General features: G+C 38.0%; 1 protein-coding gene across 11 annotated transcripts in view; it reads left to right on the top strand.

The window, feature by feature from the left end:
* The window catches only part of ABCC9 (ATP binding cassette subfamily C member 9), a 157526-nt gene that overhangs the window by 57067 nt on the left and 72821 nt on the right, over positions 1-27638 (top strand). For all 11 annotated transcript variants that reach the window (XM_045072907.1, XM_045072908.1, XM_045072902.1 and 8 more), the window contains 6 exons: positions 2303-2343; positions 3214-3356; positions 12785-12893; positions 17465-17572; positions 23915-23987; positions 24898-25003. In XM_045072907.1, the coding sequence (XP_044928842.1) occupies positions 2303-2343; positions 3214-3356; positions 12785-12893; positions 17465-17572; positions 23915-23987; positions 24898-25003 (580 nt within the window). The remainder of the gene's footprint in view (positions 1-2302; positions 2344-3213; positions 3357-12784; positions 12894-17464; positions 17573-23914; positions 23988-24897; positions 25004-27638) is intronic.

Here is a 27638-nt window from a genome sequence, read left to right as displayed (position 1 = left end):
TTGAAAAGCAAAGAAACAGGACACTTACTAGTAGAACTGAAGATTCATCTCTGCTTTTATGAATCCGTATTCTTGCCATTTGAGATAATATCTGGGGGGAAGAGAAATTTTATTAATTTCCTACTTTCCATTGCCAAATGGTTGTATACTATTTATAGATTTAATCCATTGGTAAAAGGCAAAAAACCAGTACTATATTTTTTTGTCTTTGCTTTGATAGAGTCTTATATGGAGAAGTGAAAAGAACATACAGCTTTAAAAAAAAAAAAAAACCCAACATATTTATTTATTTATTTGATGGAGAAACAGAGAGAGGGAGAGAGAGCATGAGCAGGGGGAGGGGCAGAGGGAGAGAGAAGCAGACTCCCCACTGAGCAAACAGCCTGATGTGGGGCTTGATCCCAGGATCCTAGGATCATGACCTAAGCTCAGGGCAGACACAACGACTGAGCCACCCAGTTACCCCAAGAGCAAAGAGCTTTGAGACCAGAAAGGTCTAGGTTTAAATCCAAGCTGTATGACCTCCTAGTTTGGAATCTTGCAAGCTGCTTGCTCATTATTGTGTAGGGCAGTTAAGGTTATTAAATGTGAGAATGTGGTTGAGTGGGTGGCTCAGTTGGTTAAGCAACTGCCTTCAGCTCAGGTCATGATCCTGGAGTCCCAGGATGGAGTCCCGAATCGGGTTCTCTGCTCAGTGGGAGTCTGCTTCTCCCTCTGACCCACTCCCCTCTCATTCTCTCTCTCTCTGTCTCTGTCTCTCTCTCCTCTCTCTCAAATAAATAAATAATATCTTAAAAAAATATATGAGAATGTATGTAAAGCTCTCTTATCACACCTCAGTGCTTGTGACATGTTAGTTCAGAGCAAGGTGGTGCCAAGCGGTCTGAGAGGCCTGACTGCATTGGTTTGTATCCCAGCTGTGTGACCTGAAGATTCATCTTTGTAATGGTATAGGAACAGTACCTGCTACATTTACCTGGTGCAGATTGCTGTAGAAATGGTTTCCAAACAAATAGCAGTTGTTTTTGTTCTTCCTCATCAAGGGGAAATTACCTATTCAAAGACGTGGACTATAAAATGAATGATAAATAATGATGAGGGGAAACGAAAAAATGGACTTGAAGAACAGGATGACAATAGCCACAGAAAGAAGATGGAGGTAGAAACATAACTCCTCATCTGTGCTGTTAGGAAACTCAGGGCGGTGTTTGGATTCCCAGTCTTGTACAAGAATTTGGATTTGATAACCAAGCCATGTATGGATCCACAAAAGCACGATCTGATTTTGTGTACAGTGATGAGGGTAATTCACGAGAGTGGGTCATGAGGACTGACGTTGGTTTTTGGATGAACTCTCTCCTGCATGTCAAGGAAAGCGGGTTCTAGCTTTCACTATGTCACCAATTCGTGTACTCTTTTACTGCTCAGTTCCTAGAACTCTGTGGTTTATGAAAAATATAACTACAAGTCATCAACTTGGCTTTTTAATTTTCCTATAACCTCTAAATGTTAGTATTTTAGCCTAAAAGATGAATTTTCCTTGTTTCAATTATACATATCATCTCATCAAATATGAGTGCAGTATGTTCCTAAAGAGACATTCAGACAAGCAGAGGGCTCAGGAGATGGAGGGGTTTTGCTAAACAAAAGGTCTATAACTGGAAATAAATGTCACTTTTGGAAGTCAAATTCTTGTTTTTATGCACCATAATAACTCAGTTTTCATATATTTAAGTTAGCTTAGTGGACCAAGTGAAATATAAGCTGGAAGGCACTCTCAGGAAGGCACATTTGAATGGATTCTAATTATTTGTATCATTAAAGGAGTATTTCATCTGAATTTTGTAGTTTGTAACAGTTCATAAAAAATAATTTTTCTGTAAGATAGAGTATTTTCTGGGGTACCTAGGTGGCTCAGTCAGTGAAGCGTCTTCCTTCAGCTCAGGCCTGAATCGAGCCCCAAATTGGTCTCCCTTCACAGTGGGGAGTCTGCTTCTCCCTCTGCCCTTCACCCCCCTCATGCTCGTGCTCTCTCTCAAGTAAATAAATAAAATATTTTTTAAAAAAACTCTGTTAAAAAAGAGAAGTATTTTTTGATTCAGACTAATGTGGGGAACTCCTATGACTTTAAACAAGGAAATACCAACAGGTCACTGTTTGTGGACACTGTACAAAATGTTATTTAATGCACTTGGTCCTCTCTGTCTTTAAGGAAAGTTAAAGTAATAATAGATGATTAATTAAAGTTACTGAAAACATTTCACAGTTCAATGAACCTAACATATTTTATTTCTTTCCACAGTCTTCATGAATGCAGCAATTCCCATAGCAGCTGTTCTTGCCGTAAGAAACTTTCTCTTGCTTTTAGAAATGGAACTAAGTCAGTGTTTAGAAATGATTTATGAGCAAGAATGTACGGGTGGTGATATATGTTATTTCACCTCTGCTAGTTTTCTCTTGCAGTCCCATTGTAATAATTCTAATCCAGGGTTTCTCCACGGTGACACTGTAAGCCTTTTTGGCCCAGATAATTCTGTGTTGGTAGGTTCTCTCTTCTGCATGAGGACGCGTAGCAGCATCCCTGGCTATTGGATGCTGTTAGCGTTCCCCAGACATTGCCAAGTGTGCCCTGGAGAGCAAAATGAATAGTAGTTGGGAACTAACTGTTGTAATCTTCATGATCTGGTTCCCAGACATTTTTACATCAAGAGAGTGCTAGTTCAACAACCAGAAAAGTACATTACATTTCCAACTAAAATGACAAACTGGAATTACATTTAGTACGTGTGCATGGAACACGATTGTTGGCACATTTAGTAAAGATCCATAACGGGGACCCTAAAACAACGGAACATCTTCTTTTTCTCTTAGAAAATTTAGTATTGGTTGGATAGAACCTGATTGGTTGTTAAGAACTCTAGGTTCACCTCACAGTTATCCCTCTACTAAGTAATCTGACAGAAGACCATTTCCGAATCTGTAAACAGATTATACTCGGCCCTTCTTACAAGTTCACTGCTAGGATGATACGTAAGCCATTAAAGACTATCAATAACAAGTCTTTTTGTTAGGGAGTAATTTGGGTGAAGTAATTGTTTTCAGAGTTAGGATGGATGTATTGGCGTAGCAAAATAGGTTAGGTTTGTAAAATTGAATGTAAGTGTTTGTGAAACTTTCTCCAGCTTGCTCTAAAGAACTTCTCTCTTTGCGCAGACATTCGTGACCCATGCGTATGCTAGTGGGAACAATCTAAAACCTGCAGAGGCCTTTGCTTCCCTGTCCCTCTTTCATATCCTGGTCACCCCGTTGTTCCTGCTCTCCACAGTGGTCAGATTTGCAGTCAAAGCCATCATAAGGTATGCCCTGGAATGTCTGGAATTCTTTGCTTGATTATAGAAATTATTTATGCTTGTGGTAGTCAGTTTGAGAAGGTATTAAAAAAAACACACTTTCAGATCAGTCCAGAGATAACCATTGTTAAAATTTGAATAGGCTTCTTTTCAGTCTTCTACAATTATTTTTAAATGAAAATAATCATTATTCTGAAATAAAAATTTTGAGTTTCTGTAGCTTTTGACTCCTTATTTCATGTATTGTTTTTACTTTTTCCCCCTCTTTAAGATCAGGATGTTTATTGGATATGCAATAGTCCATTGTTTGAAAGTACTGTACTCTAATGATTACCTCCTCACTGGGCACTTAGAGTGTTTCTATTTTCTACCTATAAATAACATTGAGATCAACATCTTTTTATATTTTTAAACTTTTCTCTGATTATTTTCTTAGGACTGATTTTTGGAAGTAGGGATACTAGTTCCAACAGTTTCCACATTTTAAAAAATTTATTGATTTTTAGATTTTAACTCCAGTATATTTAACACTCAGTGTTATATTAGTTTCAGGTGTATAATACAGTGATTCAATTTAATTCAATTCCGTACATTACTCCGTGCTCATTAAGATGAGGGTACTCTTTTTTTTTTTTTTTTAAAGATTTTCTTTATTTATTTGACAGACAGAGGTCACAAGTAGGCAGAGAGGCAGGCAGAGAGAGAGGAAGGGAAGCAGACTCCCTGCTGATCAGAGAGCCAGATGTGGGGCTCGATCCCAGGACCCTGGGATCATGACCTGGGCCAAAGGCAGAGGCTTTAACCCACTGAGCCACCCAGGTGCCCCAAGATAAGGGTACGCTTAACCGCCTTCACCTATCTCACCCACCTCCCTTCAGTAACTATCAGTTTGTTCTCTAGAAGTAAGAGTGTTTCTTGGTTTGCCTCTTTTTCCCCCCTTTGTTTATCTGTTTTGTTTCTTAAATTCCACATGTGAGTGAAGCTATATGGTATTTATCTATTTCTGACAGATTTATTTCACTTAGCATTGTACTTTCTAGCTGCAACCGTGTTGTTGCAGATGGCGAGATTTCATTCTTTTCTATGGCTCAGTAGTATTCTAGTGTGTGTGTGTGTGTATAAGCACTTATATATATCTCTATAACCTTACCTTCTGTATTAATTCATCTGTTGATGGATACTTGGTTGGTTTCCATCATTCGGCTGTTGTAAATAACGCTGCAGTAAACATAGGAGCATATATATCCTTTCGATATCTTAGTGTTTTTGCATTCTTTGGGTAAATACCCAGTAGTGGAATTACTGGATTGTAGGGTAGTTCTATTTTTAATTTTTTGAGGAAACTCCATACTGTCTTCCACACAGGCTGCACCAGTTTGCAGTCCCACCAACAGTGCATGAGGCTTCCCTTTTCTCCAAATCCTTGCCAATACTTGTTGTTTCTTGTGTTTTTGATTTTAGGCATTCTGACAGGTGTGAGGTGGTACTGCATTGTAGTTTTAATTTGCATTTCCTTGATGATGAATGATGTTGCGCATCTTTTCATGTATCTGTTTGGCCATCTGTAGCTTTTCTTTGGTGAAATGTCTATTCATGTCTTCTGCCCATTTATTATTTAGATTTTTTGTGGGTTTTTTGGTTTGTTTGTTTGTTTGTTTTGTTTGTTTGTTTTGTTTGTTTGTTTTTTAGTGTGTGTGTGTGTGTGTGTGTGTGTGCGCTCAATTGTATGAATGGTATGAATTTTTAAGGTTCTTTTTTTTTTTTTAAGATTGTATTTATTTATTTGACAGAGAGATAGCACAAGCGGGCAGAGCGGCAGGCAGAGGGAAAGGAAGAAGTAGTCTTTCCACTGAGCAGGGAGCACAATGTGGGGCTCAGTCCCAGGACCCTGGGATCATGACCTGAGCCAAAGGCAGACACTTAATGGACTGAGCCACCCAGGCACCCCCATTTTTAAGGTTCTTAATGAACCACAGGTTCATTAAGGTTCTTATTGCTATGTTGCTTTTAAAGAGTGGTAGGTCAAACATTATACACATATTTGAAATTTTTTTAAAGGTTTTATTTATTTGGGATAGAGAGAGAAAGTGAGTAGGAGGGAGAGGGAGAGAGAATCTGAAGCAGACTCTTCACTGAATGCACAGCCCTGTGTGGGGCTCCATCCCATGATGGCCTGATCACAACCTGAACTGAAACTAAGAGTTGGACACTTAACTGACTGAGCCACCCAGGCTCCCCAATTTTTAAGATTTTCTTAATGAAAATGGCCATAATATTTTCCAGTACAACTGTATCAGTTTATCTTTGCAGCTATAGTGATGGACAATGTTCCCATCAACATATATTTACTGTTTTAATTTTAGTTTAACCAGGAAAAAATTTAAATAAGACTCATGGTTTCTGCCAATGGAAATACTTTGCAAAACCCCTCCACATTTTGCTTATTTTAAATATGCTTCTCTAGTTTTTTAACCAGTGTATACTTTGTCTCAGACTTACAGTTTCCTACAATGCACAACAATAAAAATAGATGTGATATGATAATGACCATTTCCTACCATTTTTCTTGTGTTATAATAAAGAAGTGTGCTACCAATATTTATTGTGCTATATTATATAATGCTGTTGGTGTCACAGTCTACTGTGTCTGATACTTTATTATGAACAGGGAAGTCTTCAAGTAGATTTCGCTTATGGTATAAGATCTGATAAACATAAAACCTCAGCATGTTTCATAAACAGTCATAATGCTTGGCCTTTGAAAAAAATGTCAAGATGTTATAATACTAAGGAAAATTGGAAAATGGAGGCCTTAAATACATGGAGCTTGGTGTTGCCACTGATAACAATGTTGAATATTTTCTTATAAGGGCTTTTTTTTTTTTAATTAATTTTTTTTCTTGTGAGGTCTTTTAGGAGGAGTTAATTTTCCCAATGGCTATGTATTACAAAGAACACTAGTATTTGACATTTAAAATACCAGAGTCTTCAGTTTGGGACAGTTTTCTATATTGGTTTAACAATGGCTCAATCCCCAAAACTGGAAGATGCATGTCCATTATCTTATTATAAACTGAAATTCTGTTTGGTTCTAATAATATCACAGAATGGTTTTAGTCCTGTTCTGTAGGTTATGTTGTGGATAACCAATTCTGGAGCTGTTGGAGTTTAAGGATTAGACCCTCTGGCCTCGTCTGACTTTTCTTACCGTTCTGCCTCTTAAAAGAATTGTACGGAACATGGACTGATTTTTGTAGCGCCACTTCCAAATTAGGCAGTGCTCTGGAAGGGAAGCTACTTCAAACAATAAAATTGATGAATGGCCAAAGTCTGCTATTTTGGTCCTTAGTTTCATTTTCTCCATTTAATAGCTGTCCCTTTCATGGTTTCATTTTTAATTGGAATTTGATTTTGTATCTCAAGTGGGGATAAGAAACAGTTGATAAGTTCTACCTAACTTCTCTGAAGTCAGGGGGTTACCAAACACCAAAAGGGATTAAAGAGTTTATTTGGAAGAAAAAAATAAAAACCACCAAGAAAACCTAGGAGTGCTCTTCCACCTCCGTAGTATACAATCCTGCTGCAGTAAATGCTGGTGAAGTTGAGAGTGGATAATGTTCACTGTATATTTCTGCATAGCACTCATTTTTCTTTATGGCCCAGGGAAAGGCACTTGCCAGTTTGATAAAGACCAGTCTGTTTTCAGGGCTCAGCTCCAGATTTCCCAAACCATAGGCTGAATAGAATCAGCTTATAAAAACTTGCTTCTTTAAAATGAGTCTCAGTGGTAGATTTGTGGGTCCTACAGAGATGACCAGTCAGCAGAGGAGCCAGGCCTTTTCCCCACTGTGTGCTGGTTCTGGGAACCCAAATGAGCTTTTTCCCAGTATTGACTGGTTTGACATTTTCTTCTGTGCCTGGGAACCCGTGATCAGTCTTTGATGCCAGTTGGCCCACAACAAGCTGAACAGCCTGTTTATAATCGGAGACTTTGGTGAGCTGATTTTGAAACCTCTTCTTCAGGACCGTAGAAGTGATAAGTTCTTTGCTTCACTCTTAAATGCATCAGAGATTTGGTGGGTTAGAAGGGGGTGCAGCATACTCCCAAACTTGCATTACACATGCCTGTAAGAGACTTACAAACCTCTCTAAGGAGGAAAATTCCATGCCAGTAAAATTCTTTCCTATGTGAAAATTCTATACTTTCTTTTTAAAATGTTTAGTTTGTTAGCCAAAATGGTCTTCGTGGTGCTCAGTGGGTGGGACCCCATGTATATATAATAAAAAATGGAAGAAAGAGGCAGATATGATTTAGGTTGCAACCCTACACCCCACACCATTTGAGTTTTCTGGACGTTTTATATCATAATCCAGTCTACATTTGCAAAACAGAGTTACGGAATGGGAAGTAGGAAAAATCACTATTATCTAAAGTACTAAAATACTGAGTAAGAGTGATTTTCCAGGATGTTTGCTTCACTTTTCCACTTTGCTTTATTTCTAAGAAAACAATATGTGTTTTTGCTTTTCCGGAGGAGAATGTAAGTTGATATGTTGTATCTTTTATAAATAATTTCAGTGAAGGTTTCTGGTATTTGATGTATAATGCATTATCTATGTCCAAAGATGTTATCTGCCAAGAGTAAAATGTGTAAAAACCAGTCCCTTTCTTTGTTAAAAAATAACTTCATATCCTTTCTCTCATATACCTCCCAAAGGACTGTATGCTTGGCTGGTCCAGGAGAATTACCTTTGATCAAATAAATTGTTACTGATATTACAGAGTATGCATACTTCCACCTGGTCCCTGTTTGCAAAAAAATGTTATAGTTCTTACAAGAAAAGCACACAATTGTCAGCAACAGTCACTTATTCCTAATTAATATAATAGCACCTGTCCAATGTACTCAAGCTTTAGCTAAACACCCAAAGTGAAACTTGAAAAGTGAAAAAATAACATATGTAGCTAAAACCTTGAAGACTGATATGAATTATCCAAACACTTGGGAGATTAGTAAAACACTAACCTAGGAAGATGGTGGAGGCACGTTAGAAAATTGGTTGGTATCAAATGCATCTGCTGTCAAATCCTAGTACAGCCCTAGAGTACTCATTGTCCAACCTCCAGCATGTCATTTTGTGTTTCTATAGCTCAGCACCTTACTTACTAAGTGAGTACTGCAGTAGCACCTGCTTATGGCAATTGAAACAATTAAATGAGACAGTATATAAACAGTGCCTGACTCATTGCCTAAATATTTTAGATACTTTACCGATTTCAATTTTGCTAATTTACTCCCATTTTATTAATCTCCATCTGTGCTTCAGAGACACATCTTCTGTGAGTCTACATGCACTTGTTAATACTTCGGGTTCATTACAAGGTATTAGAAATTGCAAAGATGAAAGGTAGAGTGAAATCTACGGGGAACCTACAGTCTAGATGGAGAGACCAGGAGGGGAAACATAATACATCATAAATACGATATGGTGTATTATGCTATTTACAGAGCTCTATGTAGAATACCATGGCCCGTTATTTGAGTGTCACTGAAGTTTATTGAGTGAGAAAGTAGACAGTCAAGGGAAAATTTAAGAGAGTTACTGTGGCTTCTTTATAAGATCTTAAAGAATAGGTAGGACTCAGTCAGTTGAAGAAAAAGGGAAAACATTTTCAAGCTGAGAGCAATGTATTCGGGGGTAAAGGGTGAGTAAGTAGGTGAGAGATCCTGGTGCATTTAGAGGACTAGACATAGTTGAGTGTGATTGGTGATGGGTTCTAGTGTGGAACATGGCAGGGGATGAAGCTGGGGGCAGGGGGTAAAATCCTGAGCAGCCTGGAAATGATGCTAAGGATGCGGAAGGCAGAGGGGTGCCATTTGCTATTTAAAGGAGAGGAATGCTACATACACAGATTTGGATTTTCCATATATAACCCAGGCAGCATGGTCGGAATTACTTCAGCCTTGGTCAGCATTCATGCATTTTCCATAATTGCTTTGCCTCAGTGATTTCTGAAAGGACCTCATATGAATAGGAAATGCTTTTTGTGTTACCCATTTATTCATTCACCAGACATTTCTTGAGACATTACTACGTTGTATTTTTGGCATTGGGCTGGATCCTGAAGATGAAGATCTTTGCTCTTAAGGAGTTCATAGTGAACGAGGGAGATAGTAACAAAAAATGACAAAATACTGGTGCTGGGGACTCTCATCCAGAGAGTCTAGAATGATGAGGAGTGGGGAAAGGAAAGGACAGGAGGTTCAGAGAAGAATTCATCTTGGGGTCCTCCGATATTCCTTGTAATTGGAATTCCAAAGTGGAGAGTTATATAGAGGAAAGAAAGTTCTTTCTGTGCCCCAGTTATGCTCAGAGGCCATTGCTTCTTAATGTTTAGCAAGAATGGGGCTCATTAATTCCATAAAAACTTTAGTAAGATTTGTGCGTGTACTAGAAAAGTGAAATGGAGAGTTGAATAACTGACTTTACTTAAATGGCTGAGTCACTGGTTTATTCCTTCTTGGATTTATTCAGCAAACATTCATTGAGTAATACATGCCAGGAGCAGCTAGACATAGAGTCACAAGGCAAATGACCCTGTCCCCTGGACTTCCCTTTGTGTGCAAAGACATAGTATGAGACTGTTTAAAAGGTATTCCTTGGAATGGCAAAGCCGTGCTCCTTAAAATTCATCTTCAAAATATAAGAATAGAATGACAACTAAAATCCATAAAGGTAAAGAAGATATTTCACTACTACTTTTGAGGTAGATCTTATACATTTCTCTCCCAGGAAAAACAATTGTAACTACGTATGGTGATAATGTTAACTAGACTTGTTGTGCTGATGAGATTGCAATATATCCAAATACTGGATCATTAGGTTGTACACCTGGAACTACTACATGTGAGTTATGCCTCATTAAAAAGTAATGAACAAATACCTGTCTTTTAAGATAAACAAATGGCCATTATTTCATAAGGCATTTCTAATGCTGGCTTTCAGTCTATATGGTCAGTATCTGCTGACAAGGTTGCAAAGAAAGTATACAAACAGAAGACTTTCTTTCTTTCTTTTCCTTCCTCCCATCCGTCTTTCCTTCCTCCCTGCCTTCCTTCCTTTCCTCTGAAATTCTTTTGAAGTAGCAGTAAGATATACCTAACAGAAAATTTGCCATTTAAACCAGCTTGTGTGTATAGATCAGTCACAGAGTACATCTACGTTGCTGTGCAACCACCACGACAGTCCATTCTGTAACTACTTCATCTCCGCAAATTGGAAGCTATATTCATCAAATAATAACAATTGCCCCTCCTCCCAGCCCCTGGAAACTCATTGACTTTCAGTCTCTATGAATTTGACTCTTCTAGTATCTCATAGAGGTAGTGGACTCATACGCTATTTGGGGCTGGGGGTTGTGCCTGGCTTATTTTACTTAGCATAATGTCTTCAAGGTTCATTCCTGTTATCATAACTCTATTTTATTGAATCAAGAATTCCAGAATCCTGGTGCAGGTGCTGTTGAAAGCAGTATGGTGATTCCTCAAAAAATTAAACTTAGAATTAGCATACGGTGTAGCAGTTCCACTTCTGGATGTATACCCCCCAAAACTCAACGTGGCAGGAACTTGAATAGATGTTTGTACACCAGGTTCATAGCAGCATTATTCACGGTAGCCAAAGAGGGAAAACAACCCAAATGTCCATCAATGGATGAATAAGTAAATAAAATGTAGTATATACAGATGGAGTATTATTCAACCAAAATTCTTTTTTTTAAGATTTTTAAAAATTTATTTATTTGTCAGAGCGAGAGCGAGCACATGCAGGCAGAGAGGCAGACAGAGACAGAGAGAGCCCAGGAAGCTGGGATCATGACCTGAGTGAGCTAAAGGCAGCCGCCTAATCAATTGAGCCACTCAGGCATCCCCCCAAATTCTTCTTAAACCATTATCTTTTTTAGTTCTCTGTAAGTGAAGTTTGGAAGCTAATTAGGGCTGCTGCAGTGGAATTTACTCACCTTTACATTCCCAGGGACAAGAAGCAGTTTCTATGGCATTTGAGGCCACACGCGCACTCACACACACACACACACACACACACACAAAACAAGCTTTGCAGACCAATTTGGAGGCCCTTCACTTGACGATAAGTTCAAACAAAAAAATATATAGTACCTTTTTTGTTTCACATCTTTACTTTCTAGTTTCCTACCGCAGGCGGTATCTCGCCTGTGGTTGATGAGGCATGGGCCCAGCTAGTTTGCTCACCTTCGGCATCCTAACATGCTAAAAGGAGCATTTCTTTTGCAACTTCACAGAACTTCCTTTAGCATATTCTTTTATTTATAGGAGGGTGTTTTCAAATCATGTTGTTGTTTCTCTGGTTCTTTTCTTTTGCTTCTGATTCTATAACTGGTTTGAAAAAGTTAGAATGGGAAGGGTAGGTGGGCCAAGGGGTATTGTGCCCTGCCCGAGGAGACCATAAGAAAGGACGTTTGCAAACTGCTCTTCTAGATACAGGCTTCTCAAATGGTAATGTGCTTAGGAAGCATTTCTGGATCTTGTGAAAATGAGTATTTTGAGTTAGTAGGTCTTGGATGGGGCCTGAGAATCTCTGGTAAACTCCAGGTGATGCTGATGTTATTGGTCCTTTGCCAACACCGAACAGCAACTCTGGAGAGGCCCGTCTTCCTGCCAGGTTCCGAAAATATATGTAGTGTATAGTGCTCAAGCAAGGTAGCAGAATGGTCTTGCACCCCAGAGCTATGTGTTAATATGCTAAATGTTTTTAAGCAAGCTATTTAGCTTCTCTATTACTTATTTCCCCTCATTTGTAAGATTAGAATAGTGTGTATTTCCCTCATTGGCATTATTATATTTATTTATTTGACAGACAGAGATCACAAGCAGACAGAGAGGAAGGCAGAAGGAAAGGGGGAAGCTGTGGGGCTCGATCCCACCACCTGGGATCATGACCCGAGCTGAAGGCAGAGGTTTTAACCCACTGAGCCACCCAGGTGGCTTTTTAACCATTATTATTACTTTTAACCACTCTGTTTTAAGTTCCTCCTCAACTCCACTGTCTTTGACAAGACGCATAATTGGGAAAAAAAAAAAAAAAAAGAAAAGAAAGAAAAAGAAAAGGTGCCAAGAGTTTGGCTGCATTCAAGGAGTGACAAATTTACTGGTTTTCCTGAGACATTTCTAGTTTCAGCACTGAAAGTCCCAGGTCCTGGGAGCCTATCATTCTTGGGCAATTTACTTAAGATGCTTGTTCCTCCCAGTTGAATTCCCAGTTGGTCTTGAAAAATGACTCTCAGAGGTGGCTTGCTCAACGTGATAGTGAGGGAAATGCTTATTTATTTTCGTAGAATTTTGTTGGTGGTGGTTTTATTTTTAACCCCTTTTTTGTTTGGTTGGTTTTTGCAGTGTTCAAAAGCTGAATGAGTTTCTCTTGAGTGACGAGATTGGTGAGGATAGCTGGCGAACTGGTGAAGGTTCTCTTCCTTTTGAGTCCTGTAAGAAGCACACTGGAGTGGTAAGTGCTTTTTCTTATTATTGAAGCTGTGAATAGGTAACTGGCCCAGGACTAGATGATTTCAAATCAGCGTGATTAGAAGAAAGTGTAAGCTCCACTTTTAACCTATATAAAGAAAAATTGCCACCTGCTTCTATAACAAAGTTCAGTAGTCTAAAATGCATAAACAGATGTATAAGGCTTGTCATTAGACATCATCAAAGAAATATCCCAAGAGGGACAGCCCATGTTCAACTGAAAAAAAATTGAAAGGTTTTCTGCCCAAAACTTTATATAATAATAATATTAAGTAAGCTTACCAACTCCCACACCATATTCTTTTAATACCTTTTAGCTGTATTATAATTTTTAGTTTAAAAAGTGCTTTTGATGCATTGTATCTTTTGATTCAATATAAATTATATTACCTTATTTTTAATCTTCAAGTTGAATATATGGAGTTTGTATATTATGTGGCTTGAATAAAGTCATAAACTTAGCAGCAGAGCCAGAATTAAAACCTGAGTCTGGTTAAGCCTAGAACCAGTTTATTCATCCATTACACAAATATTTACTCAATAGCTATATACAGCCTGGAAACATGTTCAATATTATTTTGTCGTGTATTACATGTAAGATGACACGTACCATATATTTGCCTGTGTTTCTAGATTTATTGGCTACCCTGTACTTTAGGGATATAGCTGAGAAAAAGGCACACGGACTCCTCTTTGTCACAGTTAGCTTTCTTAAGGCAGGAGTCAGATGATTAAGTTTAAAAAGTGAGATCATTTCACTTTGGGAAGAAAATAAAATAAGGTATGAGAGAATGACTGGGATACTGGAAGCTAGTGACCATTTCCCAGAAAGGCCACCTCTGAAGAGCTGGCATTTGGGCTGAGACCTGAATAAACAGTACATACATACCTGTTCTGCAAAGACTGGGGGAAGAATGCAAAGACCCTGAGGTGGGAATGAATTTGTTATTCTCAACAAACAGAGAAACACATTGGTTTGAGCCTGGTGAAGAACAAAGAGATAAGAAAAGGTAAAAAGAACAAGGATTGAGGGTCTGGATTGTGTTGACATGGAGTTGGAAACCGTAGGAGGGTTTTAAAGTGGGGACTAACAGAATTTTGCTTACCTACCTACCTACTTACCTACCTATCTATATGTGAATCTTGAACTTGGGACCCTGAGATCAAGACCTGGGCTGAGATCAAGAGTTGGGTGCTTAATGACTGAGCCACTGGGTTGATAGTAATCAGTGGGAACAAGGGTAGAACAGGTAGATCAGTAAAAAGATTATTATGATAACATGGGCAAGAAATGATGATGTTAGAATTAGTTTTGTGGCAGTTGCAGTGGACATCATGAGAAAGTGAGCAGACTCTGTACTTTTTTAAAATGTTGAGAGGTAAAGACTTGCTGATAGACTGGATAGGGAGGCTAAGATGTTAGTGGACTGGTATTGAGGTAGAATCAAAAGATATATTTGCACATGATAATGTTGAGATATTCATTGACATCTAAGAAGAGAAGTCAGCATTGGAGATGGGGTAAATTTAAGAGGGACGGGCCATTAGATAGTTAAATCAGTGAGATTGGATCACATCCCTTTCTTGAAAGGTGTGTCTGAAAAAGTCTAAAGAAAGTTTTTAAAATTAATATGTACATTTCATAACATTAAATTAGAAGCTTTTCTAAAGTGGGTCATGTTATAATTAATATTAGTTATTCGTGTTACTATTAGACAAAAATATGAATGTATTTACTACTTTTGTAACCAAACAAAATTACATGGACAATTTTCTGACTGAATTAATTGAAGCTTGGAAAGTCTTTTTAACAGGAAGTCAGTTTATATTAAATTTTCACTACATCATGTTTCAAACTACTAAATACAGTTGAGATGAGCAACTATTTTCTGCTATTTTCTTCTGCTTTTCTGGAGTTTTACTTTACCCTCTGTTATTTTATTGAGCCAGTGTGATTTTCTCTAAGAAGGAGCTACCACTCATGCCTTGTATACACTGGGTTAACCATGCTTCAAAATGATGGTTTGCTGTTGTGTGGACATGGACACAAAGATAGGAATGCATTATAGAGTGTCTATACATTGAGACAGCAGGAAGGTCTAGTACTTGATAAGAACCAGCATTGTCATCCTTTGGGTTATAGGAGATTACTGAAGAATTTATTAGGTCATCTTTCAGAAATGTGGGGATGAGCAGAGTGGATGACCTCAAGAATTGGGGATGTAGGAGGTTAAGTTTGGGGAGTTAGGGAAATCTGAAGAACTTTTTGTATGGGATGAGGATGAGGGCTAGAAGAAAAATTGAACTGAGAAAAGGTTTTTGGAAGGAAAAAAGAATCCCCTTCAAATGTATTCAGTATCTTCAGTGTTATTGAAACCAGACTGGACTTCTGATGTCTTTCAGGGTCATTCATCACTGCTGATGGGCCAAACCACAAACGACAAACTTTTTAAAATGGAGTGAAAAAATCTGTGTGTTTGAAAATAACACTAATGGAAACTTCTTCTTGAGAGTTTAAGATGCTATGTATTCTGTAAAAGCTTTGAGTTAAGTGGTTTTGGCTGTAGAATCTCCATGGAGAATTAGTGACATTCTAGAGCCAAAGTCTCTTCAAATTACATCTGTGGAACTCCAACTCAAATCTCTGTCAACACATCGCTTCCTCCCACCCTCTTCTTAGTTTTGTGAAGAACATGACGTCATTCCTTTTGGAACTCTGGGGCAATAGTACTATAGAATTAAAGACTCTAGAAGACAGAGGATTTATGTGAAGGCATAGACCATCTTGTGAGAAAGATACACTTAGCTTGAAGGATACCGACTTTCTGCATCTCATGCAATATACTTCCAGGGTCATCTGTGAGATTGTGAAAAGGAAAACAGAACTAAAATAAAATTTCAGGAACAATCTCTTCATCTTTTAAAGTTAAAATTTGTTCAGTATTTTCTTTCTTTCTTTAATATTTTATTTATTTATTTGACAGAAAGAGCAAGAGAGGGAACACAAGCAGGGGGAGTGGGAGTGGGAGAAGCAGACTTCCCACTGAGCAGGGAGCACAGTGTGGGGCTTGATCCCAGGACACTGGCTGGGATCATGACCCGAACTGAAGGCAGATGCTTAACAACTGAGCCACCCAGGCGCCCCATGTTCAGTATTTTTTATGTGACAAAACCAATGTTAGCTCTTCTTAATACCTTTTAATCTGTGTATTTATTTACACGTAGCCTAGCAATGTACTATTTGATAATTTGATGTTCTGCTGATATAACAATTGATGGAAATTGGAAGGGTAATATCTTATTTGGATTAAATTACTGATTATTTGAGGACATTTCTAATTCCCATAGTAGAAGTCAGTGGATTTTTCAAAAAGCCAAACCTGCAATTCCAGGCCAAAAGAAAAAAAAAAGTTTCACAATTCTAGACTACTTTGCTTTTATAGGTAATTTAACAGTTTTAAAGTATATTACTACTTAACCTTCATAAAATCTACAAGGTATTTAAGTAAGACAGATAATTTTTTTTTGTTGAAATATTTGGTCATTAGATTCCTGGCACAAATTTTGAGCTTGTAAATTTTGCTATATTAGAGGTTTACAGAGCTGAATTTTCTACCTTCTCTTTAATCATCTGTCTCTATTGCATGACATTGAAGTCAGATTTAGAGGTTAACAAATCTCTATTTCTATGACCTAACCTAAGTTCCTTTTAAGTATGGGAAAACTGTCCAACCTCAGCTAGCATCCTCTTTATAATGGATACTTTGGTCCTTTGACCAGGAACAATGCTATTTTTGCAAAAGACTAGATCATTCTCTTATACTTACATCAGCATTATATGTTTATATACTTAAGAAACAATATAGAATATATATACTTAAGAAACAATATAGAATATATAGAAACAATAAGAAACTATATATATATATATATATATATACACACACACACACACACACACACACACACACACACATATTTGGACAAAAAAAACTCCGAGATCCTTGTGCTTTTTCTCACTCTGCAGTGGATCCTTGGGTGATGTGTAGCCCAATCTGAGTTATGTGAGTGTATGAGATTCAAAATCCTCATGATTCAAAGGGTGATCAAAAAGGTACTGTTGGAGCATTTACAAGCTCAGTGGCCTCCCAAGTAGATTCTAGTTTAACCTGAGTTAGTCTGCCTACCTTTTGACACACAGACAGGGTATATTTATTGGGAGAGCTGGACAAGGAATATCCAAAACCTAGTTTTGGGCTACACACTTTCAACTCCATCCATTGCAAGAATCACATCTTTGTGTTTTTATTTGTCTAAAGAGACTTGTGAATTAGGTTTAAAATGATAAGCTTAATGCACTTTGTTATTATTTGCTTTTTTTTTTTTTTTGGAGAAGCCATCGAAAGAATTAAAATATTACATTCACTTTACTTCTTTCTTTTTCTTGGAATTTCAAGTAGAGAAGTAGCAATATGAGTTAATGTTCAGTAAAACATGTTTTTTTTCTTTCATAAAGCATCAACTTGTGTTTTTTCCCCCCCATTTGGAATGCAGCAGCCGAAAACTATAAACAGGAAGCAGCCTGGAAGGTATCACCTGGACAGCTATGAACAATCAACCCGGCGTCTACGTCCTGTAGAGACTGAGGATATTGCAATAAAGGTTATTTTATTTCCTGGATTCTTGCATGGCTAGAAACATTTATGTTACTATTTTATGGTGAAGTTCTGTAAGTGTCCTAAATCGGGTCTTTAAAGTCTCTTTACCGTGATCACCAACCCTCTTAACATTTTCGAAAGTGTTCTGATGAGTTTCATTGCCAGTTCTGCCTTGCCTCCCGACCACATTTCTTGCTCCAGCAGTTCTGTTTTAATAACTGGAGCATGAGCCTTTCTTCTGAATCCACGTTAGAAGTTAGTCTCCAACGTATTTCCTTTCAAGCTCTTACATTCCTCTACCTAGTAAATTGATTTATAGAGAACACCAATATTGTAAATACAGGTTTTAAGGAAATAAATCAGATCGTAGTTCTTCAGCCAGGAGGGGCTTAGGCCAGTGTTGCAAGCATCTCCCCACCCCCTGCCGGGTTCCCAGTAGTCCTTTGGTCCAATTTCAAACAGCCTTTTGTGCTCTCCAAGCAAGTGCGCTTAGGTAGAACAGGCCACCAGGGGATAATCAGCTGAGGATTGACCCCCAAAGAGGGGTCACTGCTGTGCAGGGACAGACACCTGAGCAGTCAAGAGCTTTTTGACATCGGTGCAGCCAGAGTCCTGGAGATTATCCCTTTTGAAGAAAACTGTGGACTGCTGGAGTTAACCAGCAACCTGTGCTGCCCAGGCCAGTCAGAGAGTGGGAGCCTCCACACAAGGCGTGAAGGAGTATCTTAAAGCTGTGGGGCTACTTCCCTCTGTATCTGCCTGACAAAATACTTGGCCCACAGTAGGCCCTTTGCAGTTGGAGCAAACGTGGGATTGGCCGAAATAAGCAAATGTTAACCCATCTTCTGCCATTGACCTGATGTGTGACATCTGGACAAATTACTTTGCCTCTCTGAGCTGTGGTTTGCCCTTATTAAGGCGGGAATGCTACTTTAGCATGGTTGTTTCGAGGATAAAAAGTGTCACTTGTAAATTTTAAAGAGCTTTAGTGATTCTTAACCATGGCTGTACATTAGGATCTCCCAGGTAGCTTTTTTTTTTTTTTTTAAGATTTTATTCATTCACTCGACAGAGAGAGATCACAAGTAGGCAGAGAGACAGAGAGAGGAGGAAGCAGGCCTCCTGCCAATCAGAGAGCCCGATGCGGGACTCAATCCCAGGACCCTGGGATCATGACCCCAGCTGAAGGCGGAGGTTTAACCCACTGAGCCACCCAGGTGCCCACCCAGATAGCTTTTAACAGTGTATATGTGAGTGTGTGTATGTATGAATATGACCCTGGCATCATCGAAGACAATAGTTGTAGTAGTTCCCTAACAATTATAATGTGTGGATAGGATGTAAAGTACGAGGCTGTGACAAAGTCTGGAATAAAAGACGATGAAGGGCCTTCTCTGCTTCATACTTCCAATTATGCCCACATAACGACTAATATACACGTGACTGCAGAAACAGGATCAGTCTTTTTTTTTAACCCACTGAGCCACCCAGGCGCCCCCTGGATCAGTCTTTTTTTTAATTGACATTTTCTATGCAATATAGTAAGAATCTAAAAATATATCTTTCCCATGTCCCTACCAAATTTGTTTTTATTTTGAATGTAAAAAAAAAACCGAGGCAATCATTTGTTTTTTTAAAGTTGACCTTTCATGCACCAAAACAAAACAAAACAAAACTCCGCAAAAAAAAAAAAGGCAAAAACAAAAAACTTGAAAAACTGCTTAACAATGGGCACTGCAGTTTCAAGCCCACCATCAAGCCTTTACGTTTTTTATTCATGGGAGAAATTCTCAGGTTGGTAATAACTCATTTGTCTTATTGAAATCTGTTTTTTATTGTGAAATTGAACATGCCTCCAGAAAACTACATAAAATATACATGAACATTTAATGAAAAAGTGAACACCTATGCAACCAGCAAGAAAAGAACATCACGGGATCCCTCCGAAGGTCCTCCCAACACACATATTTGCGGTTCTCTCTCCTATCTCTCCAAGAAACAGTCGCCACCCTGACTTTAATGGCCATCATATCCTTGATTACCCCTGCTATGCATGCCTCCCTACAAACATATTTTAGTTAAGTTTAAGTGTGTGCATGGATGTGTTGTGCGTCTTGCTTCTTTTGCTCATTATGGATGTCTGGTTCATCCACATCATCAAGTGACTCGTTCATTCTCATGACCAGGTAGCATTTCAACGTATGAATATGCCGAACTTTGTCTGTTCGACTTTTGATGGGCTTTTGGCTATTTTCCCATTGGGGGCTATTGTGAACAACTGCCGGGTCATGGGGTCTGTACATCCTCCCCTTTCCCAGATAACGGGTAACTGTTTCCCCAAGTGGTTGTACCAATGGACACTTTCACCAAGGGCCCTTGAGAGGGTTGGTTGCTCCACGTCTTCATGAGGGCTTCCAATATGTTGCCAAAGTTTGTACTTGAGGAGGTGCCATTGTAGCTTGAGGTTTTTATTTACTTTTATTTACTTTTCTGATTTCTACCGAGGTTGAGCATCTTTTTATGTATACCTTGGCCATGTGGGTTTTGATTTCCTTTTTTGTGACTTGCCAGCTTATTGGTTCCCTCCCCCTTTAAAAAATGCTGAGGACTACTTCTTTATATTTTATACTTCGGCTGTTTTGGCAGTTACATGTTACAGAACTCTTCTTCCATTTAAAGCTTGGCTTTATCATATCAGAAGTTGTTAATTTTAGAGTAGTCTGGTTTATATAACGTTTTCCTTATGACTGATTTTTTTTTTGTCTCATTTAAGAAAATTTTCCCTACCAGAGGTCAAGAAGATGATTTATATTAGCTTCTAAAGTCTTTGAAGCTACACATTTCACTTTCAGCTCTGGAATCGACCTAGGATCCCTCTTTGTGTTTGGTATGAAGTAAGGATGTGATATAGTGGGGAAATCAGGAACAAATAATTTTGGTTGAAATTTAGCAGTAGTAAATTTAGTGGCAGTAATTTTACTACATTCCACAGTGAGTCAGTAAGTTCTGATTTACTTTCTTATATGACATCCTGTTGTCCCAGTCCCTCATACTGGTCACTGTCCCCCACCCCCACCCCCGACAGTCAGTGTAGTCTTGTCCACACTTCAGGGATCTCTGTATGTCTGGACTGATTGCTGGCCTCTCTTTATTATTTTTTCCATTGGTTTCTTTCTTTCAGATTCCACTGCTTTGATCATTATAACTTTCTAATAAACGCTGATATATTTTAGGACAAGTTCTTATATGTTATTGTTTTTCTTCCAAAATATCTTAGCTCTTCTTGTCCCTTTTGTGGGAAAGAGGCTTAGGTGCTTCAGGACTTAACAGCTCTGAATTTGTCCTTTTCTTTATATTTGGACTTGGTATTTCCTTACTCCTTGTTTTAATGATCTTCTTTACAAACTATATTTTATTCAGCATTTTTACTTATTTTTAGCAGGAGGAAATGGACGATGGTCTGTGTAATGTCCTGCCTTTAATTTTTAAAAGTTATTTAATTGAAGTAAAATGCATATAGCATAAAATTAACTGTTTTAAAGTGAACAACTCAGTGGCACTTAGTACCTTCACAATTTTATGCTCCCATTGCAAAATATTTTCATCTCCCAAATGGAAATCCCATACGGATTAAGCAGTCACTTCCCACTTACCCCTCTTGCTTTCCTCTGGCAACCACCAATCTACTTTCTGTCTTTGTGGATTTATCTATCCTGGATATTTTACATAAATGGATCATGCAGTAGGTAACTTGCATCTGTCTGGTTCCTTCCTATACTTTTAATACATTCTTTCCCCTTATCTCTGATACCCACTCCTATTCTGTGCCACTGTCATTATGGTGCAAGCTCTAATGGGCTCAATATATGTGCCTAAATACACTCATATCCTTGTAAAATACATAATAAACATCTGTGTACTCTCAGTTTCCTGAAATGTTTTCATAATGGTTTGCTTCTTCTTACAACACTGTTGTATTCTCTAGGATGCATCATTGTATTTTCCTTACCCCTGGGGATGGACACTGGCTTTGCCTCCAACTTCCCTCTTTTACCAACTAGGCTATGATGATCGTTTTTGTATTTACCCTTTTATGGACATTTGCAAAGATGTATATGTTGCCTGATTTTCCAAGGTCAAACAACTATTTAGGGAAGCCTAGGATTTTAACCCTGGTGGAGACATGAGACTATTTTGTAAAAGGCAGGAGGAAGTGGACATGCAGATTGCCGCAGGAGAGATTAACTTTGACTCTCTTCCATCATCCTTCTCGATAGGAAGTAGTTTCCTCTTTTACTTCTGTGTAGTAATACTGTATTCTTCCAGCTCCTTCCTTACTACTTTCAGACCATATCTTTTCATCTCTCACAACTTTGTGAAATTTTGGCATTGTCTACCTTTCTCACATGTCTTGTTAGAGGACCTCCTCATCACCCCACACTGTTGCTGAAGACTTGGGTGCCCGTTTCCCTGTCTATCCCTCTGGCTTATTTGGTGCCATGCATGGATGTGGTTTAACCTTACAAGTGTACAGTTCTTTAGCATTCCAGCCCAGAAATGTCTTCTCCTGCTCTCCATTTCTACAACCTTGCCTGAGGCCACACCTGGCCACCATTGGGAACTGCCGCTCCTCTGAAATTTTAACCTCTGTATTGTGTCAGGTGTTGACAGTGACAACAGAACGCTACCTGCAGCTTTCTCAGGCCTCACCTTGGCTGACATTGTTTTTTAACCTTACCGAGAGAGACCTCCAGCAACTTAAGCCCCTTCTTTTTCCCTCAGTCTTCTAGCACTTTCCATAATCAATCCAACATCATGCCTGTGACACTCCTGAAACAGACCACTGAGCACTATGGAAGAAAGATACAATGGGCCCTTTGGCAAAGTCACACATTTAGTATCTCCCCACTCCACTGCCCCTCAGTAGTTCCTGGCGATCCTCTGCGTGCCTTCCATCAGCATTTGTTTCCACAACCTCCCACGGCTCTTCTGCTTTCAGCACTGTCTTCTCACCTCCTTCCATGTCCCCTTTGACCTCTTCTCTCTGCATATACGCTTCACTCCCAGTTCACTGAAAACACAAATTATCGGGGAGGGCCTTTCTCAGCTCCACACTGGCCTGCTTCCAAACCCAGGCATATTTGCAGCACTTTGCACCTCCGAGAAACAGGGCTCCTCAGACTGTTTAATTTCTTGCAGCATCATTTGTCAGTTAGCCACAGAATCGTAAACCTCTGACCCAGCCATCTCTAGTCTTTATTTCCCAGAATATGTTTCATAGTTTCCTGATCTGCGCCTGTTTGTATATGTAGGTCTTTACCCCCAAATGCCTTCATTGTAATTCAATATATTTTCCCAAATTAGCTCAAAGACCTCCTCTTCCAAAAAAATTTTTAAACCTCATCTCAGACATCAGTGTTTTTCTTTTTGAAATGTGAATGGTTTTCCTTTTATTTCACTTAGTTTCTGCCCGTCCCCTCAATTTGTTACTCAGCCCACACTGTCTGGCACTATACTTGCTCCTGTCCATGGTCTATCTACTCAGCTGGCTGCAACTCCAAGCAAGCAGGGAGGAGACATTGTACCTTCTTTGTAGCCTACATCCATAGGAATGCAGCACCTCGCAAGAGTGGGTGCTCAGCACATATTTGTAAAGCAATCAGAAATGCATCCCTTCTGTGCCACCCTCCTCCGAGGACTAATTTCATGTGCATCCATGTGATGGATATTACTCAATGTCCTGCATTTTACAGGCTAGAGAAAACTTCCGTGGAAAATTGCAATCTCGTCTTTTCAAGCAACCTCAGTCCTTTGGTTCTGTTGTTCCTCTTTTGTTTCCCATTTTTGTAACTATTAAAACTATCAAATCTACTTCATGCCTGTTAGATTGCTTTGGATGACTGCAGGTCTTGTGATTTTTGCTGGTTGTTGAGGGTTTATCCCACCAATAGATGTTACCTCATTTTTGTGCTTTATTCCTCTCTTCCTTTTACTCTTTGTTTTAACTTCACTGAATAGAGATTAATACACACAGTTCAGGAAACTCCTTTATTACAAAAACTTCCTCCTTGGTAGCAGTCATTTTGTTGAATCATTTGTCATTATTTCCACTCTATAACTTACATTACCAGAATTCTGGCAATTGCCTAGCAGTGAGAAAGCAATCAATTAAAAAATATTTGGAATGAATGTTGTCTAAGAGTATTCTTAAATTTCACCACTATGTGGTCTACCTTGTACTGAAAGTCTTTCAGTGCTCTAAAGAGAAAATGCTTTTAATTGGAATTATTCTCTTACACAAAATATATACATGGTTTCATAATTTAATTTATGTGTTCTTTTCTAGGTCACAAATGGCTACTTTTCATGGGGCAGTGGTTTAGCTACATTATCCAATATAGATATTCGAATTCCAACAGGTAAGTCATTTTTTACTCAGTTTTTAAATTGTTAATTACCAAAACTATGGATATCCAAGATATTTGATCTTAACGACAGCAGCAACAACAACAAGACTTTTAAAACATTATAAACATTATCTATAGTTGGTTTTTTACACCATGTAGCTCACGAGCCACTGTATCATTGTAGAAATGGCTGGAAATGCTTTTCACTACAGAGTGTGTAGACATTGGATAAGTTATCAACTGTCCAAATAAGCTGTTATCAGCTCATTTGCTGATTTGTCCATTTAAGTAATGGGATAGTTGATTTTTTGTTCTGTTTGAGAAAGGATTTAAAGAAAGACCACAAAAGAGAATTATTTTCTATCCTGAAAGACAACTAAAGTTTTCAAGATGTTTAAGGCTCAAATGCTCAATAATTTTTATTTAAAATGTCTAGTAATTAAATAAAAATTCATTTTTGAGCTGGCTTGATAGAAAATAGGTTGGGATTTTTCTATTTTGCATGCATATCAAAGTCTGAAATTAGAGAAGATGTCTTAATGCCAGCCTAAATCCCTTTCATCCCAATTATCAATTTCATCCCAATTATCAAATTCAGCCTTCTCCTGAATGAATTGAATAATAAAATTAAAACGAATTGAGATTATTTAGGCAAATATTTCATTGCTCTCTTCATTAATCTCAGCTATTCTCAAAGTTGGAAACAGTAAAGCAAGACCTATTATCTTTTAAATTTGCTCTCTGTTTTCAAAAAAAACTTGTGTATCAGAGAAAGGAGCTATGTCACATAAATACCTTATTGCTGGAGACCAAAAGGGGGCCATTGATTTTGAAACATCATCCTTTCTAAATGTATTTTGGTTTTGTTTTACTAAGAGGATTCCATGTCCTCCTGTTCTTAACCTTGTTTTAATTTTCCTAGGTCAGTTGACCATGATTGTGGGTCAAGTGGGATGTGGGAAGTCTTCTCTTCTCCTTGCTATCCTTGGTGAGATGCAGACACTGGAAGGCAAAGTCCACTGGAGCAAGTATGTATATTTTTAACTGGTTTCTATTTTTCTGCCATACATTTGATGATCTTCCAAGGAAAGATCCAAATGATAATCCAAAGGAAGAACTTAGACCAACAGATTCCTAAGTTAGAAATCTGAGAATCGCCTCAGAAACAGATACAGCTTTTTAGTGGAAAACTTAAATGTCATGAATTAAAAATTACAAAACAGTTTCTTTAGAGGTTTAAAGTGACATGAACTAGTATGATTGGGATTGTAAAGATCGATTTTCAAAGTTAAATGGGTAACATTTAAAGAAATAATTTGAAAATTCATCTTGGGTAAAAGAAGTTTTGGAAAACTGACATTATTCAGAAAGCTTAAATGCAAACAGAACCATAATGGTTCAGTGTTCAGTGAAGAAATACCAAATAATCTTTTCCAAAATCTTCATAAGGGGCTGAGAAACCAGCCATTTCTTTTCACACCCAATGTAAAATAGACACTAGAAAGATCTAGTAATTGAGATATGGGTAGGTCAGAGTGGTATGGAAAAAGAAGGTATCTAGCATGGGGTTTCTTCTGAATATTTGAACGGTTGGCTTGGGGTCTTCAAAGCACATTGCAATAATAAAGTGACTCAGAATTATAATATTATATAATTGTGTGATAAAGAGTTAATCCTATTTATTTAATTCGGCCTACCTGGTAGATTCCCCATAAGCAGTGTATGAAGAAATCGGCTACAGCTTATCTAGGAAATTGGATTGTAGACCAGTGATTCTCAACCACATGTGACTTTGCTCCCAGTGGAGATATTTTTGGTTGTCATACTGGGGAATAGGCTGCTTCTGATCTTGTTGGTAGAGGCTATAGTTGCTTCTAAACATCCTACAATGCACAGGACACCCCACCACCACCACCACCACATGTGACAGGGTATCATCTGGCCCCAAATGTCAGTTGTGCCAAGGTTGGGAAACCTTAATATTTTGCACCTACTGTTGTGGACTCTACTGTTGCTAACTCTGCTGTTTACACACAGCTATATCTCAAGAGTGAGTAAAGACTATTTAAGGGCGTTTTTAGAATTGATTCTATGTTAAACTCCAGTGATGAGAAGGAAATGCCTGAATGTGAAATTTGAGTTAGAAACATCCTATATTTGGTATCATGGATGCAAGAAGGAGACTGAGAAATGTTGAGTGTAAATTCTGTTTCTGGTGGGCCAACATAAAAGACATAAACATTAAACTGTTTAGTGAATATCCAGAAGAGAGCTTGGCAAATAATTGCTACCTACGGTTTGCCTCATGATGAGTTCCTGGTGATCACTAAGGTCAGGCAGCAGGTAGTCTGCCCTGTCACTATCTCCTTCCATCTTGGATGACTGTATGTTTTGAGAAATAACTTACTTGATTAAATTATATTGTGTGCTGTGCACAACCATAATAAAGTTATTTGGGTTTTATTTTTACCTTTGTTTCACTGTCATTAAAAGAGAGAGAAAGTATGGGAAACTGGCAGAAGAAGCTTGAGGTTTTATTTTCAGACCTCTAGGATGTTCTTCTAATCTAGTCTTCTCTAGTGTTGTTTAAGATTACATTTAGGACAGATCAACTTCCACTATTATCATTAATAATCTGTATCATTTTGTTAATGGATAAATAAATGATAATGATTCTTAGGAAAGTATTTTTCATAATCTAGTATTTATTTTTTTGCATTCCTAAACAAGATATCCTATTTCATTTCATAAAGATAGTGAATTATTTTATTTAAAATAACAGAGTATAGGGTGGCTCATTCAGTTGGTCATCCAGCTCTTGATTTTGCCCAGATCATGATTGGGATCAGATCAGGGTCCTAAAATAAGCCCCAGATCAGCCTCTATGCTAACTGGGGAGTCTGCTTGCCCCTTTCCCTCTCCCACTTGGTCTCTCTCAAATAAATAAATAAATAAATAAAATATTTTTAAAAAATAACATAGTAAAATAAAGCTTGAAAAATAAAGATAAGTATATCAAGAATAAAATAAGAATTAAGTAATCTGAAACGTGAATAGGAAGAAATGTATGCACTGGAGTCGTGCATATTTATGAAATATGGAGCAGAGGTTACACTCTGAGCTTTATGAAAACTAGGCGAAGAGGAAACTAGAGATAAAAGCATACACTTACTCAACAGATTTTAAGAAATCTTTCTTATGGATCCTAATAATAAAAGCTAATTAAAAAAAAGATTATGTCTTAGAGATGGAGCCAATAGGATGAAGGTATAAGAAAGGATTTATGATAATTCTAAGTATTTATAAAATCCTCATAATTAAAAAATCCTCTTTTTACAAAGACTTGCCTTCACAGACAATAATCCCATCTCTTAATGGCAAAAGGACAGATATTTTCTTCAAATAATGTTTGTGTTGGCTTAGAGGCATACAACCTAAAAATTAAGCCTCTAAGAGATTCGATAAACTAACACAAATCCTATTTTCCTTTAAGTGTAGGAATTACTTAATTTTCTTTCATGGTGTCCTTAATCTTTTGTTTTTTAAATTATTTTATTTTATTTTATTTTTATAGACATATAATGTATTTTTATCCCCAGAGGTACAGGTCTGTGAATCGTCAGGTTTACACACTTTACAGCACTCACCATAGCACATACCCTC

The sequence above is a fragment of the Mustela putorius genome, unplaced genomic scaffold (assembly GCF_011764305.1).
Source record: "Mustela putorius furo isolate JIRA1106 unplaced genomic scaffold, ASM1176430v1.1 tig00537227_pilon_pilon_pilon, whole genome shotgun sequence".
NCBI classification, from domain to species: Eukaryota; Metazoa; Chordata; class Mammalia; order Carnivora; family Mustelidae; genus Mustela; species Mustela putorius.
Note: the sequence above shows the minus strand (reverse complement) of the source record. Positions and strands in the feature narration are given on the sequence as shown.